This window comes from Nerophis ophidion, linkage group LG01 (assembly GCF_033978795.1).
Source record: "Nerophis ophidion isolate RoL-2023_Sa linkage group LG01, RoL_Noph_v1.0, whole genome shotgun sequence".
NCBI classification, from domain to species: Eukaryota; Metazoa; Chordata; class Actinopteri; order Syngnathiformes; family Syngnathidae; genus Nerophis; species Nerophis ophidion.
In genome coordinates this window covers 90377357-90392736 of record NC_084611.1, presented here as the reverse complement: position 1 = coordinate 90392736, position 15380 = coordinate 90377357, and the positions used below count along the sequence as shown (strand labels likewise).

The following is a 15380-nucleotide window of genomic DNA, read 5'->3' as shown; positions in this document are numbered from 1 at the left end:
TTGAAGCCAAACCACCGCCAGACGATGGACCCCGTGCTGTTTTTCTTAGGAATTAATTCTTCCTTCATTTGTTACCAGATTCTTACCTTCTTTCTCTCGTATTACCACTCCGCTAGCATCAATCAATCAATCAATCAATCAATCAATGTTTACTTATATAGCCCTGAATCACTAGTGTCTCAAAGGGCTGCACAAACCACTACGACATCCTCGGTAGGCCCACATAAGGGCAAGGAAAACTCACACCCAGTGGGACGTCGGTGACAATGATGACTATGAGAACCTTGGAGAGGAGGAAAGCAATGGATGTTGAGCGGGTCTAACATGATACTGTGAAAGTTCAATCCATAATGGATCCAACACAATCGCGATAGTCCAGTCCAAAGCGGATCCAACACAGCAGCGAGAGTCCCGTTCACAGCGGAGCCAGCAGGAAAACACAAGGGAGAGTGGGACATAGGAGAAAAAGAAAAGAAACGGCAGATCAACTGGTCTAAAAAGGGAGTCTATTTAAAGGCTAGAGTATACAAATTAGTTTTAAGGTGAGACTTAAATGCTTCTATTGAGGTGGCATCTCGAACTGTTACCGGGAGGGCATTCCAGAGTACTGGAGCCCGAACGGAAAACGCTCTATAGCCCGCAGACTTTTTTTGGGCTTTGGGAATCATTAATAAGCCGGAGTCTTTTGAACGCAGATTTCTTGCCGGGACATATGGTACAATACAATCGGCAAGATAGGATGGAGCTAGACCGTGTAGTATTTTATACGTAAATAGTAAAACCTTAAAGTCACATCTTAAGGGCACAGGAAGCCAGTGCAGGTGAGCCAGTATAGGTATATATGTATGTATATAAAGGTATATACAGTATAGGTATATATGTATGTATATATGTATATAAAGGTATATACAGTATAGGTATATATGTATGTATATAAAGGTATATACAGTACAGGCGTAATGTGATCAAACTTTCTTGTTCTTGTCAAAAGTCTAGCAGCCGCATTTTGTACCAACTGTAATCTTTTAATGCTAGACATGGGGAGACCCGAAAATAATACGTTACAGTAATCGAGACGAGACGTAACAAACGCATGGATAATGATCTCAGCGTCTTTAGTGGACAGAATGGAGCGAATTTTAGCGATATTACGGAGATGAAAGAAGGCCGTTTTAGTAACGCTTTTAATGTGTGCCTCAAAGGATAGAGTTGGGTCGAAGATAATACCCAGATTCTTTACCGTGTCGCCTTGTTTAATTGTTTGATTGTCAAATGTTAAAGTTGTATTATTAAATAGAGGTCGGTGTCTAGCAGGACCGATAATCAGCATTTCCGTTTTTTGGGCGTTGAGTTGCAAAAAGTTAGCGGACATCCATTGTTTAATTTCATTAAGACACGCCTCCAGCTGACTACAATCCGGCGTGTTGGTCAGCTTTAGGGGCATGTAGAGTTGGGTGTCATCAGCATAGCAGTGAAAGCTAACACCGTATTTGCGTATGATGTCCCCTAGCGACAGCATGTAGATGCTGAAGAGTGCAGGGCCAAGGACCGAACCCTGGGGAACTCCACACGTTACCTTAACGTAGTCCGAGGTTACATTGTTATGGGAGACGCACTGCATCCTATCAGTAACATTAGCATCACAGCTAATGTTTCCCATGCTGCTACCTCTCTGCTCAGCGAGGGCGTATGACGTGACGTATGTAAGTCTTTGTGAGAAGGAGACATGAAAAAGTGAAAAAAGCCTGCAGTGTAATGCCAGCAGCTAAAAGCAACTGCGTGAGAACGTATACTCCAATATCACGATATAGTCATTTTCTATATCGCGCAAAGACAAACCCGCGATATACCGCCCAGCCCTACTCAGAACTAAAGAATCTGGGAGGACTCCTCCCTGAAATAGTGAGAGTTCCGTCCCTACAAAGCTGTTTTTTTCCTCTAGTCCAGGGGTCGGGAACCTTTTTGGCTGAGAGAGCCAAAAAGCCAAATATTTTAAAATGTATTTCCGTAAGAGCCATATGATATTTTTTTTCTACACTGAATACAACTAAACGTGTGCATTTTTAAGTAAGACCAACATTTCTTGAGTATAATAGGTCTCTTATTTGTAATAATATTGTTATTCTCGAGCTAACTGTGGAGGGGGCGTGGCCTGCTGGCCTGCAACGAACTGGGGTGTGCCAGGACCGGCCTCGAAATCAGCGACAGGTGCGTAGATGGCCCACCTGGGCCTTGTTATCTAATCACCTGTCGCTCTGTTATAAGCAGCAGCCAGGAGGAGAGACGGGGTTGGGGCTGGAGCCAGAGCGCGAGCGAAAACGAAAGAGAAAAATACAATTGCTGGAAAGCAACTGAGAGACTTATTGAAAAATAAAACAATATTGTAACCCTGAAACAGGCTCTCATGTTGGTCCTTGGTGGTCTGACAAACCCCAGGAGGGCAAGACCCACACTAACCAAGAATAAATAAACAACTTCTTACCATTAACGCAAATTCTTGAACAGTTGCGGTAGCAAACGGATGGATGGATTAAAAATGCATGAGAATGTTTTGTATTTTGAACATTATTTTTAACACTGTGATTACAAGTGAAATCATTCATTACTTATCATATTAAGCAATGTCAGCTCAGATTTATCCGAGAGCCAGATGCAGTCATCAAAAGAGCCACATCTGGCTCGCGAGCCATAGGTTCCCTACCCCTGCCCTAACGCAACACGAACATAAGATTTTGCCAAATCTGTATGAAACGTTTCATTTGTGCCCTTTATTTACATTGTTTCCCGACTGTGTGTGTTGCAGGGAGACAGCGCTGCTGATCGACCCAAAGAACTCCTGCGCGTCCTCCAGGCAGTGGGTGGCACTGGTGGTGGGTCACGAACTCGCCCACCAGTGGTTCGGAAACTTAGTCACCATGGTAACTGTCCAGAACTCCCTCATAAATAGTCCAAATACCACGAAATGTATGTGTGTAACGTGTGTCTGCAGGAATGGTGGACACACTTGTGGCTTAACGAGGGCTTCGCATCCTGGATCGAGTATTTGTGCGTGGACCACTGCTTCCCAGAATATGACATATGGACTCAGTTTGTGTCTGCAGACTACACGCGTGCTCTAGACCTGGACGCGCTGGACAGCAGCCATCCCATCGAGGTATGTGGGGACCGGTGGAGGTTGCGTAAAGCTGTGTGTCTCAAGTGGAACACTTAGACCTGAATACATGCACTGTGTACGCTGTACTTGAGTCCTGACTTCTTAGGTCATTCAGTCCATCGTAGGTGGGTGGTTCACTTTGTTTTAGACCAGGGTCAGTTCCACTGAGAAAATGAAAGCATATCAATCAATCAATCAATGTTTACTTATATAGCCCTAAATCAATAGTGTCTCAAAGGGCTGCACAAACCACTACGACATCCTCAGTAGGCCCACATAAGGGCAAGGAAAACTCACACCCAGTGGGACGTCTGTGACAATGATGACTATGAGAACCTTGGAGAGGACGAAAGCAATGGATGTCGAGCGGGGTCTAACATGATACTGTGAAAGTTCAATCCATAATGGATCCAACACAGTCGGGAGGGCATTCCAGAGTACTGGAGCCCGAAATGAAAACGCTCTATAGCCCGCAGACTTTTTTTGGGCTTTGGGAATCACTAATAAGCCGGAGTCCTTTGAACACCGATTTCTTGCCGGGACATATGGTACAATATAATCGGCAAGATAGATGGGAGCTAGACCGTGTAGTATTTTTACGTAAGTAGTAAAACCTTAAAGTCACATCTTAAGTGCACAGGAAGCCAGTACAGGTATAAATGTATGTATATATGTATATAAAGGTATATACAGTATAGGTATATATGTATGTATATATGTATATAAAGGTATATACAGTATAGGTATATATGTATGTATATATGTATATAAAGGTATATACAGTATAGGTATATATGTATATAAAGGTATGTACAGTATAGGTATATATGTATGTATATAAAGGTATATACAGTACAGGCGTAATGTGATCAAATTTTCTTGTTCTTGTCAAAAGTCTAGCAGCCGCATTTTGTATCAACTGTAATCTTTTAATGCTAGACATGGGGAGACCCGAAAATAATACATTACAGTAATCGAGACGAGACGTAACAAACGCATGGATAATGATCTCAGCGTCTAGTGGACAGAATGGAGCGAATTTTAGCGATATTACGGAGATGAAAGAAGGCGGTTTTAGTAATGCTTTTAATGTGTGCCTCAAAGGAGAGAGTAGGGTCGAAGATAATACCCAGATTCTTTACCGAGTCGCCTTGTTTAATTGTTTGGTTTTCAAATGTTAGAGTTGTATTATTAAATAGAGGTCGGTGTCTAGCAGGACCGATAATCAGCATTTCCGTTTTTTTGGCGTTGAGTTGCAAAAAGTTAGCGGACATCCATTGTTTAATTTCATTAAGACACGCCTCCAGCTGACTACAGTCCGGCGTGTTGGTCAGCTTTAGAGGCATGTAGAGTTGGGTGTCATCGGCATAACAGTGGAAGCTAACACCGTACCAGTGCCGCTTGGATATTTTTTATTTTAAAAGCCATGAAGGCTCCCCTCAATTTCAGTGAATGTTAATAAAGGGTCTCAGTCATTAAAGTGTTAAAAATAAGAAGTTGTAGATTGTCACTAAAGGCATCAAAACTATGAATGAACACATGTGGAGTTATGTACTTAACAAAAAAAAAAGGTGAATTAACTGGAAACATGTTTTATATTCTAGTTTCTTACAGTTTCTAGGGGACGGTGTGGCGAAGTTGGTAGAGTGGCCGTCCCAGCAATCTAAGGGTTACTGGTTCAATCCCCACCTTCCACCATCCTCGTCACGTCCGTTGTGTCCTCGAGCAAGACACTTCACCTTTGCTCCTGATTGGTCCTGGTTAGCGCCTTGCATGACAGTTCCCGCCATCAGTGTGTGAATGGGTGAATGTGGAAATACTGTCAAAGCGCTTTGGGTTCCTTTTAAAAAGGGGTAGAAAGGCGCTATACAAGTACAACTATTTACCATCTACCACTTTCTTCAAAATAGACACCCTTTGCTCTGATTACTGCTTTGCACACTCTTGGCATTCTCTCAATGAGCTCCAAGAGGTAGTCGCCTGAAATAGTTTTTACTTCACAGGAGTGCTTGAAGTAGAGCTGGGTGATAAGGCCTTTTTTTTAATATCTCGATATATAATAAGGCCATGTCACGACGCACCATATATATCTCCATATTTTGCCTTAGCCTTGAATGAACACTTGATGCATATAATCACAGCAGTATGAGGATTCTATGTGTCTACATTAAAACATTCTTCTTCATACTGCATTAATATATGCTCATTTTAAACTTTCATGCAGAGAGGGAAACCACAATTGGGCCAATTTACCAAATGCTGTATTTATTAAACAGTTGTTAAGCAGTGGCAAAAAAACATTCATGTCATTTCAAAACAAAGCGCAAGATTGTCAGAGACATTTTAAAACAAGCTATTAGTGCACTTTTGTGCATGATGTCACTAAGATGCCATATCAAAACAACACTACATTAAAGTGCACTTTTTGTACAGAACGCCACTACAATCGTTAAAACAAAGTGAAGTGAATTATATTTATATAGCGCTTTTTCTCTAGTGACTCAAAGGCTTTACATAGTGAAACCCAATATCTATTTTTAACATTCAAACCAGTGTGGGCGGCACTGGGAGCAGGTGGGTAAAGTGTCTTGCCCAAGGACACAACGGCAGTGACTAGGATGGTGGAAGCGGGGATCAAACCTGCAACCCTCAAGTTATTGGCACGGCCGCTCTACCAACCGAGCTATACCGCCCCTTTTGTGCATGATGTCACACAAGATATTTCAATAACTGTCAAATGGAAATCAAATCGCTATTTGGTAGTTTACTGCGGACGTTATCTCCATATGTTGTTGACTATTTTTTTCATACGGTGTTGATTTGGAAATGGTTGCTTCTGCATTTTGTTGGTGTGGCACAGAATGGAGATCTTGACATGCGAAGTAAGCACTCTTCCTTCTCTCGCAGGTGACTTTTCAAATGATGCTACATATTAGCAGCAATGCTACTTTTTTGTCGCAACGCTTTTGCCCCACACTTGTCTGTTCGACATATTCCTTCTTGAAGCCAAACCACCGCCAAACGATGGACACCATGCTGTTTTTCTTGGGAATTAATTCTTCCTTCTTTTGTTGCCAGATTCGCACCTGCTTTCTCTCGTATTACCACCACAGCTAACGTTACCCATGCCGCTACCTCTCTGCTCCGCGAGAGCGTATACGTTTGTGACGTACTGTATGTAAGAAGTGCGCTTGCCGTCTGTGAGAAGGAGAGACAACAAAGATTGGGAAGAGCATGCAGCTAAAAGCAACTGCGTGAGAACGTATACTCCAATATCACGATATAGTCACTTTCTATATCGCACAGAGACAACCCCGCGATATATCGAGTATATCGATATATCACCCAGGCCTAGCTTGAAGCTCATTAAAAGAATGCAAAGCAATAATCAGAGCAAAGGGTGGCGTTCTCTCAATGAGCTTTAAAGCACACTTGTGAAGTGTTGGATCCGCTTTGGACTGGACTCTTGCGACTGTGTTGGATCCATTATGGATTGAACTTTCACAGTATCATGTTAGACCCGCTCGACATCCATTGCTTTCCTCCTCTCCAAGGTTCTCATAGTCATCATTGTCACCGACGTCCCACTGGGTGTGAGTTTTCCTTGCCCTTATGTGGGCCTACCGAGGATGTCGTAGTGGTTTGTGCAGCCCTTTGAGACACTAGTGATTTAGGGCTATATAAGTAAACATTGATTGATTGATTGATTGATTGAAGTGAAAACCATTTCAGGTGACTACGCCTTGAAGCTCATTGAGAGAATGCCAAGAGTGTGCAAAGCATTCATCAGAGCAAAGGGTGGCTGTTTTGAAGAAACTACAATATATTACCTTCCGCCTGAATGTAGCTGAGATAGGCGCCAGCGACCCCTAAAGGGGAATAAGCGGTAGAAAATGGATGGATGGACAATATATTACATGTGTTCGTTCATAGTTTTGATGCCTTCAGTGACAATCTACAATGCAAAATAAAGAAAATGCATTGAATCAGGAGGTGGTGTGTCCAAACCTTTGGCCTGTACTGCACATCCCCAACTGTGAGTGCACTTGTGTAGTCCAAAGTCAAGGTGCACCTATGAGTGTGCATGGCGGCTTGTTCTGACTGTGACGCTGCGTGTCTTCCCCAGGTGAACGTCGGCCATCCCTCTGAGGTGGATGAAATCTTTGACGCCATCTCGTACAGCAAAGGAGCTTCCGTGATCCGAATGCTGCACCACTACGTAGGAGACGAGGTGGGCGACGCGTTTTGGGAAGCTCTTAGGGACGGCGTGGCGCAGTGGGAGAGTGGCCGTGCGCAACCCGAGGGTCCCTGGTTCAAATCCCACCTAGAACCAACCTCGTCACGTCCGTTGTGTCCTGAGCAAGACACTTCACCCTTGCTCCTGATGGGTCCTGGTTGGCGCCTTGCATGGCAGCTCCCTCCATCAGTGTGTGAATGTGTGTGTGAATGGGTAAATGTGGAAGTAGTGTCAAAGCGCTTTGAGTACCTTGAAGGTAGAAAAACGCTATACAAGTACAACCCATTTATTTATTTATTTATTTCACATCCTTGCCGTTTCCTCATCTTCTCCTTTTTGCGCGTGCAGGACTTCAGGAAAGGGATGAACTCGTATCTGTTGAAGTTCCAGCACAGAAATGCCTCGACAGGTAAGACATGGCCTGGAAGACGGCGCTTAAACAAATGTGTAGTTTGACCTGCTCCGTGCTCTGCAGAGGACCTGTGGGACTGTCTGGAACAGGCCAGCGGGAAACCCATCGCCAGGGTGATGAGCTCCTGGACCAAGCAGATGGGCTTCCCCATTATTGTGGTGGAACAAACTCAGGTGAGGTCCACCTGAAAGCGGTTGCACCTTCCCTCACACTGACTTCCTGCCCGTTAAAAGGATGACAACGACCGCGTGCTGAAGATATCCCAGAAGAAGTTCTGTGCCAGCGGACCACATAATGGCAAGTGATTGACTCCGTACCCTTAAATGACCCTTCCAAGTCCTTGTGTGGCTGACGTGGGGCTTGGGTGGCGACAGGTGAGGATTGCCCCTGCTGGATGGTACCCATCAGCGTTTGTACCAGCAAGGACCTCAAGTGCTCCAAACTCCAGGTTCTACTGGACAAGCCCGAGATCACCGTCACCCTGCCAGGCGTGAGCCCAGACCAGTGGATCAAGGTGTGTGTGTGTGTACAACAGGGGTGTCCAAACGTTTTCCACTGAGGGCCGCTCACCGAAAATGAAAGCATGCGGGGGGCCGTTTTCATATTTCTAATTTTCGAAACCATTATGGTTCCTCTCAATTTTGGTGAATGTCAATGGTCCCTGGGACCCAAAAGGGTCTCAGTCATTAAAGGGTTATAAATATCCAACCATCCATCCATTTTCTACCGCTTGTCCCTGTTGGGGGCGCAGGTGCCTATCTCAGCTACAATCGGGCGGAAGGCGGTGTACACCCTGGACAAGTCGCCACTTCATCGCAGGGCCAACACAGACAACATTCACAGTCACATTCACACACAAGGGCCAATTTGTAGTGTTGCCAATGAACCTATCCCCAGGTGCATGTTTTCGGTTATAAATATGTAGTATATTAATATTTTTATTGCTTTCTACTCTTAAATATTTATAAATTGCACAGGTGTCAAACTCAAGGCCCGCGGGCCAGATGTGGCACACCACTTCTTTTTTTTTGGCCCTTGAAAGCCTGGAAATATGTGTCACTGAAGTATTGTAACTTTTCTTCCTAAAGGTATTCTTTCTATTCTGGGAGAAAAAAATATATGTACTCCTTATACCAGGGGTGTCAAACTCAAATACAGAGTGGGCCAAAATGTAAAACCGAACAAAGCCGCGGGCCGAGGTTGAACAAATTAACCTTTTAATAGGGACCCAAACAAGTTTTGCATTGAATCTTGAACAAGCAAAGCTTACAGTATTTAACTTTATAGTGACATGCAAAATCGAGTTTCAAATAATAATTAAAAAATATCAATGGCATATCAAATAAAATTTAAATAAAAATGGAATGCCTCTTTTTGGTGGGGGGGTTGAGATAGATAGGGTTTGGTGATAGCGGGGGGTGTATATTGTAGCGTCCCGAAAGAGTTAGTGCTGCAAGGGGTTATGGGTATTTGTTCTGTTGTGTTAAGGTGCGGATGTTCTCCCGAAATGTGTTTGTTATTCTTGTTTGGTGTGGGTTCACAGTGTGGCGCATATTTGTAACAGTGTTAAAGTTGTTTATACGGCCACCCTCAGTGTGATCTGTACGGCTGCTGACCAAGTATGCGTTGCAATCACTTGTGTGTGTGTGTATAAGCCGCATATATTATGTGACTGCGCCGGCACACTGTATGGAGGAAAAGCGGACGTGGCGACAGGTGGTAGAGAACGCCAAAGGCAATGTCTTTAAGGCCCACCCCCAATATTGTTGTCCGGGATGTATATTGTAGCGTCCCGAAAGAGTTAGTGCTGCAAGGGGTTATGGGTATTTGTTCTGTTGTGTTAAGGTGCAGATGTTCTCCCGAAATGTGTTTGTCATTCTTGTTTGGTGTGGGTTCACAGTGTGGCGCATATTTGTAACAGTGTTAAAGTTGTTTATACGGCCACCCTCGAGTCTTCCGGGAAAATCGGGAGGGTTGGCAAGTAAAAGTATTAGCGGTGAATGCGGTGTTACAGCGGCGGGCCAGCTCTAATGTTAATTTGATATTGTCTCAAGGGCCAAATTAAATTACACGGCGGGCCGGAGTTTGACACCCATGCCTTATACCGTATTTTTTGGACTACAAGTCGCGTTTTTTTTCATAGTTTGGACGGGGGTGCGACTTACACTCAGGAGCGACTTTTGTGATAGATTATTAACACATTACCGTAAAATATCAAATATTATTATTTAGCTCATTCATGTAAGAGATTAGATGTATAAGATTTCATGGGGTTTATGGATTAGGAGTGACATTGTTTGGTAAAGGTATAGCATGTTCTATATGTCATAGTTATTTGAATGCTTCTTACCATAATATGTTATGTTAACATAGCAGGCACCTTCTCAGTTGGTTATTTATGCCTCATATAACGTACACTTATTCCGCCTGTTGGTCACTATTCTTTATTTATTTTAAATTGCCTTTCAATAGTCTATTCTTGGTGTTGGGTTTTATCAAATAAATTTCCCCCAAAAATGCGACTTGTACTCCAGTGCGACTATATATGTTTTTTGTCCTTTATTATGCATTTTCGGCAGGTGCGATTTATACTCCGGAGCGACTTATACTCCGAAAAATACAGGAATCGCAAATTATGTTGACTTAAATATTGTCTAAATATGCAAAAATGTATTATCAAACATTCAAACCATTTTTTAAATAGAAATAAATACTAATAATAATGATACCAAAGCAAGTCATCCATCAAACTGTGCAATGTAAAATTAACAATAGTATGGTAAATTTAACAGTAATTTTATTTTATTTAATTTGATAGTAATTGTAAAATTTGCTGTGCTTTTTACAGCATTTTTCTCTAAATGGAAAAAACTGTCCTTTTTTCTACTGTAATAATCTGTGGTGCCGTTTTGGCATTTAAAGTAATACACCAAAATTGTACAGTTGTTGATTTGCAGTAAAAAAAACAAAAAACTGTCAGCTCAGGTGCGAAAATTTTACTGTGAAATTTCAATTTTTTTATTTACAGTAAACTAATTTTACAGTAAAATTATTTTAACTAATTTGCTATTTTTTACCATTAAAACAGCAGTGCTCCTTTTCCATTTACAGTAATATACTCTACATTTTGAAGTGAAATTATTGCAACTTAGTTGCCTTAGCATGTATTTTTTTACATTTTGGTTGAAAAAAAAAATCTACTAATAAATTGCATAATTTTTTTTTATAATAATTTTGTTCACTGTTAGAAGCGGCCCTCTTGGGCCAAACATAACTGGCATGTGGCCCTCAGTGAAAACAACTCTTGACACCATCCATTGCTTAATGTTTTATGTTTTATGCTCTTTATCCCCCCTAAGAAAACCCTGAATATTTGATGTGAAGTAATTGAAGCTCAGAATATGTCAATAATTCATAACATTTATTTTGATTCATTATTCTTTTTGAAACAATGACAGCTAAAAAACACAAACTAAAGGTACTGAGGATCAAAAAGGCCTCCATTCATAAGTGTTAAAATTAAGCCATACATCATTTTTTTTTATTGCATAAATCTCTTCAACTTCAGATAAATCCGAAAACTGAGTTTTTATTTTTTTTTATGTATTTTTTTGTTTATTTTATGCCCTTTTTGTCATAGAAAACTTAGCTTTCTTTATGGCAAAAACACAAAATATGTAATATTTTCACCAAAACATTTTTCAAAATGTAATATTTAATGTTAGGCAATTGGAGCCTCAACTATGTCCATAATTCATAACAATGCTTTTGATTCATTATTATTTTTGAAACAACGACAGCTTAATAAAAAGTCACACTAAAGATCTCGGGGATCCAAAAGTCCCCCAACCCTAAAAGTGTTAAAAATAAGTCATATCTCCATATACATTTATTTTTACTCTCAACACTTTCAATCTCTAGGTCAGTGCTTCTCTATCATTTTTTGTTCCGCCCCTTCATATACTCTCTGCTGGTATCATGTGTCTGCAAAATTGTAATGAATCTGCAGAACACTTTATCCTTAACATTGAAGGGAACAAAATAACTAAGATCAACTTAAGGCAAAAAAATACTTTTTCTTAAAATAAAATGTGTGTTCTCTATACCTCAACTTAAAGACAGCATAAGTCCATTCTAGACAATTAATAGTAAATAGGTTAGTGTTTTCATGCCTAACATTATTGTCTGTTTGACACGTTTCACTTGATCAAAACTTTTAACATTCCACTCTCCTAAAAAATAAATGCATGAACACATTTGTCAATACAAACAAGTATCAAATAAAACATAGTTGCGTTTTACTTAAAGGGGAACATTATCACAATTTCAAAAGGGTTAAAAACAATAAAAATCAGTTCCCAGTGGCTTGTTGTATTTTTTTGAAGTTTTTTTCAAAATTTTACCGGTCTCAGAATATCCCTAAATAAAGCTTTAAAGTGCCTTATTTTCGGCTCTCTGTGAAGACACACAGAGCTGCCAATGTAAACAAACAATGGGAATACCACAGCAAGATATAGCGACATTAGCTCGGATTCAAACTCGGATTTCAGCGACTTAAGCGATTCAACAGATTACGCATGTATTGAAACAGATGGTTGGAGTATGAAAATATTGAAGAAGAAACTGAAGCTATTGAGCGAATAGCTATTGACGCTATTCATAGCCATAGCATGGCCGAATAGCTGCGTTAGCATCGCCGGTAAAATGTGCGGACCAAACGATCAGGACTTCCGCATCTTTTGACACTGGAGCAACTTAAATCCGTCGATTGGTAAGTGTTTGTGTCGCATTAAATGTGGGTGGAAGGAAACGTAATATAGTTGCAAATGCATCTACAGGTTATCCATACATCTCTGTGCCATGTCTGCTTTAGCACCGACTGTAAATAGCATGTTAGCATCGATTAGCGTAGCATGTTAACATCGATTAGCTGGCAGTCAACATCAACAAAACTCACCTTTGTGATTTCGTTGACTATCGTTGCAAATGCATCTGCAGGTTATCCATACATCTCTGTGCCATGTCTGCTTTAGCATCGCCGGTCAAATGTGGAGACACTTGGCACATTCAATGGGGGTCTGGCGGCAGACTCTTTGGCATCTTCGGGCCAGTGGTGCAACTTGAATCCCTCCCTGTTAGTGTTGTTACACCCTCCGACAACACACCGTCGAGGCATGATGTCTCCAAGGTTCCAAAAAATAGTCAAAAAAACGGAAAATAACAGAGCTGAGACCCGGTGTTTGTAATGTGTTGAAAATGAAAATGGCGGCTGTGTTACCTCGGCGACGTCACGTTCTGACGTCATCGTCTCCAGCGCGTTTAATTCGCCAAAATTCACCCATTTAGAGTTCGGAAATTGGTTAAAAAAATATATGGTCTTTTTTCTGCACCATTAAGGTATATATTGACGCTTACATAGGTCTGCTGATAATGTTCCCCTTTAAACATACTAACCATCCAAGGCAGAAGCGTATTAGAAAGTATCCATTAACAAACTTGTTTGCATCATTCGTCATGAGCTTAACTTGGTGAATTATGATGGTCATTTGTAATTAAAAAAAAAAAAAAAATTATGCTGGTAATTATGACTATTTGCGAAAAATTGTACCATTTTGCTCTGGTAATATTACTGCATTATTCTAAAAAAATAAAACTACATTTTTTTAAAGTAGTTTTTTAACTATTTTAACCTTAAATTCTGATTTTTTATATTATTTCAGTAATTATGACTTTTTTTGACTAAAAACATACAATAGTTTTCTAGTATTATTCCGACATTATCTACAAAAAATAGTTGACTTGAATCGTTTGATACAGGAAAAAAAAAACTGTCCATAAATAATAATACATTTAAATTGATCAGCAATATCAACAATGTACAAAACAGTTAAAGCTACAAAACAAAAATGTATCAAACAATTTGAGCTAATGTATTGTTTTGTAGAGCATGGCTTTTGGAAGAGGACATGATACTGATAAAGCATGTTCCCTGGGGTCACATGCGCCCTGCTGTTTGAGAAGAACTGCTCGCAATCACTTTCAGATCCATCCGCCGGTTAGAAGTTTGTATTTTATTTGAGCAGTGCCAGTTTTGAAGTAAAAAATAAAACAACCTGCATGGCAGCTTTGTTATTAGTGTCAACACTGCAACTTTTTCTGTTTGCTCCCTTATGTAAATGTTTATTTTTGGTACTGGTATTTTTAGAATGTGCCGCGGGTAGTTAGAAAATGAGCTTTGGACACGGTTGGTGTGCAGCACCATGGTTAAAAGTGCATCCATGACGGACCACTCATCCACAGGTCAATCCCGGCACGGTGGGTTTCTACCGCATCCAGTACAGCTCGGCCATGCTGGAGAGTCTTCTGCCCGCCATACGAGACCTCAGCCTGCAGCCGGTGGACCGGCTCAGCCTCCAGAACGACCTCTTCTCCCTGGTGAGCCCAGCGAGCTTTGTTCTCCGGGTGAAGGCGCGGAGTTGATTGGAGGTGTTGCGTTGCAGTCCCGCGCGGGCATGATCAGCACGGTGGAGGTGCTGAAGCTGATGGAAGCGTTCGTCAACGAGCCCAATTACACCGTGTGGAGCGACCTCAGCTCCAACCTGGGCGTGCTGTCCTCCCTGCTCTCCCACACCGACTTCCACGAGGAACTCCAGGAGTTCATCCGTGACCTCTTCACCCCCATCGGCCTTCGTCTGGGCTGGGATAGCAAACATGGAGAAGGTGAGCGAAATGGTGTGGTCACGGCCACCGGGAGTGTGATTGGTGCATAACCAGGAAGTGTTGTGTTGACGGTGTGGCAGAACATTACTTATATGGGGGCACACTTTAGATGGCAGGCCAGACAGGATCCGACACTAGAGCTGGACGATTATGGCAAAAATAATAATCGCTATTATTTGGATTGATATTAATTATTCATCAACTTGAATCCACAAGCATTTCTTGCACCACCAAACTCAACTTTAAATATAACTTCAAAGAACAATAGGATATACAGTAGGGCTGGGTATTGCCAAGGACCTCACGATACGATACGGATCACGATACTTGTGTCACGATACGATACGATATTGCGATATTAAAAGTTTTGCGATGCATGCGATATATTGCAATATTCTACACAGTTAACTGAAAAATGTAAAATGCATTATAAATAAATGAATAAATGATAAATGGGTTGTACTTGTATAGCGCTTTGACACTACTTCCACATTTACCCATTCACACACACATTCACACACTGATGGAGGGAGCTGCCATGCAAGGCGCCAACCAGCACCCATCAGGAGCAAGGGTGAAGTGTCTTGCTCAGGACACAACGGACGTGACGAGGTTGGTACTAGGTGGGATTTGAACCAGTGACCCTCGGGTTGCGCACGGCCACTCTCCCACTGCGCCACGCCGTCCCTAAAATTACTTGGAGATCTTTGAGCAGGTGGGCATGGACCGGTGCAACTGCTGATAGTGTTGGAGTTTTCTCCTCTTCCATAGCAACAGTTGCAGTCTTCATTGGCTTCATAACTGTCACGATTTCTTCAGCAGCTGTGACGTCTGTTTCAGTGAGGGTACACACGTCT

General features: G+C 41.7%; 1 protein-coding gene across 1 annotated transcript in view; it reads left to right on the top strand.

Moving 5' to 3' along the window:
* npepps (aminopeptidase puromycin sensitive) overlaps nt 1-15380 on the top strand; it is a 54176-nt gene that overhangs the window by 21907 nt on the left and 16889 nt on the right. Inside the window, exons 9-17 of the mRNA XM_061915637.1 lie at nt 2804-2918; nt 2990-3154; nt 7281-7385; nt 7740-7800; nt 7867-7976; nt 8037-8100; nt 8178-8317; nt 14104-14238; nt 14304-14523. Of these exons, the coding sequence (XP_061771621.1) occupies nt 2804-2918; nt 2990-3154; nt 7281-7385; nt 7740-7800; nt 7867-7976; nt 8037-8100; nt 8178-8317; nt 14104-14238; nt 14304-14523 (1115 nt within the window). The remainder of the gene's footprint in view (nt 1-2803; nt 2919-2989; nt 3155-7280; nt 7386-7739; nt 7801-7866; nt 7977-8036; nt 8101-8177; nt 8318-14103; nt 14239-14303; nt 14524-15380) is intronic.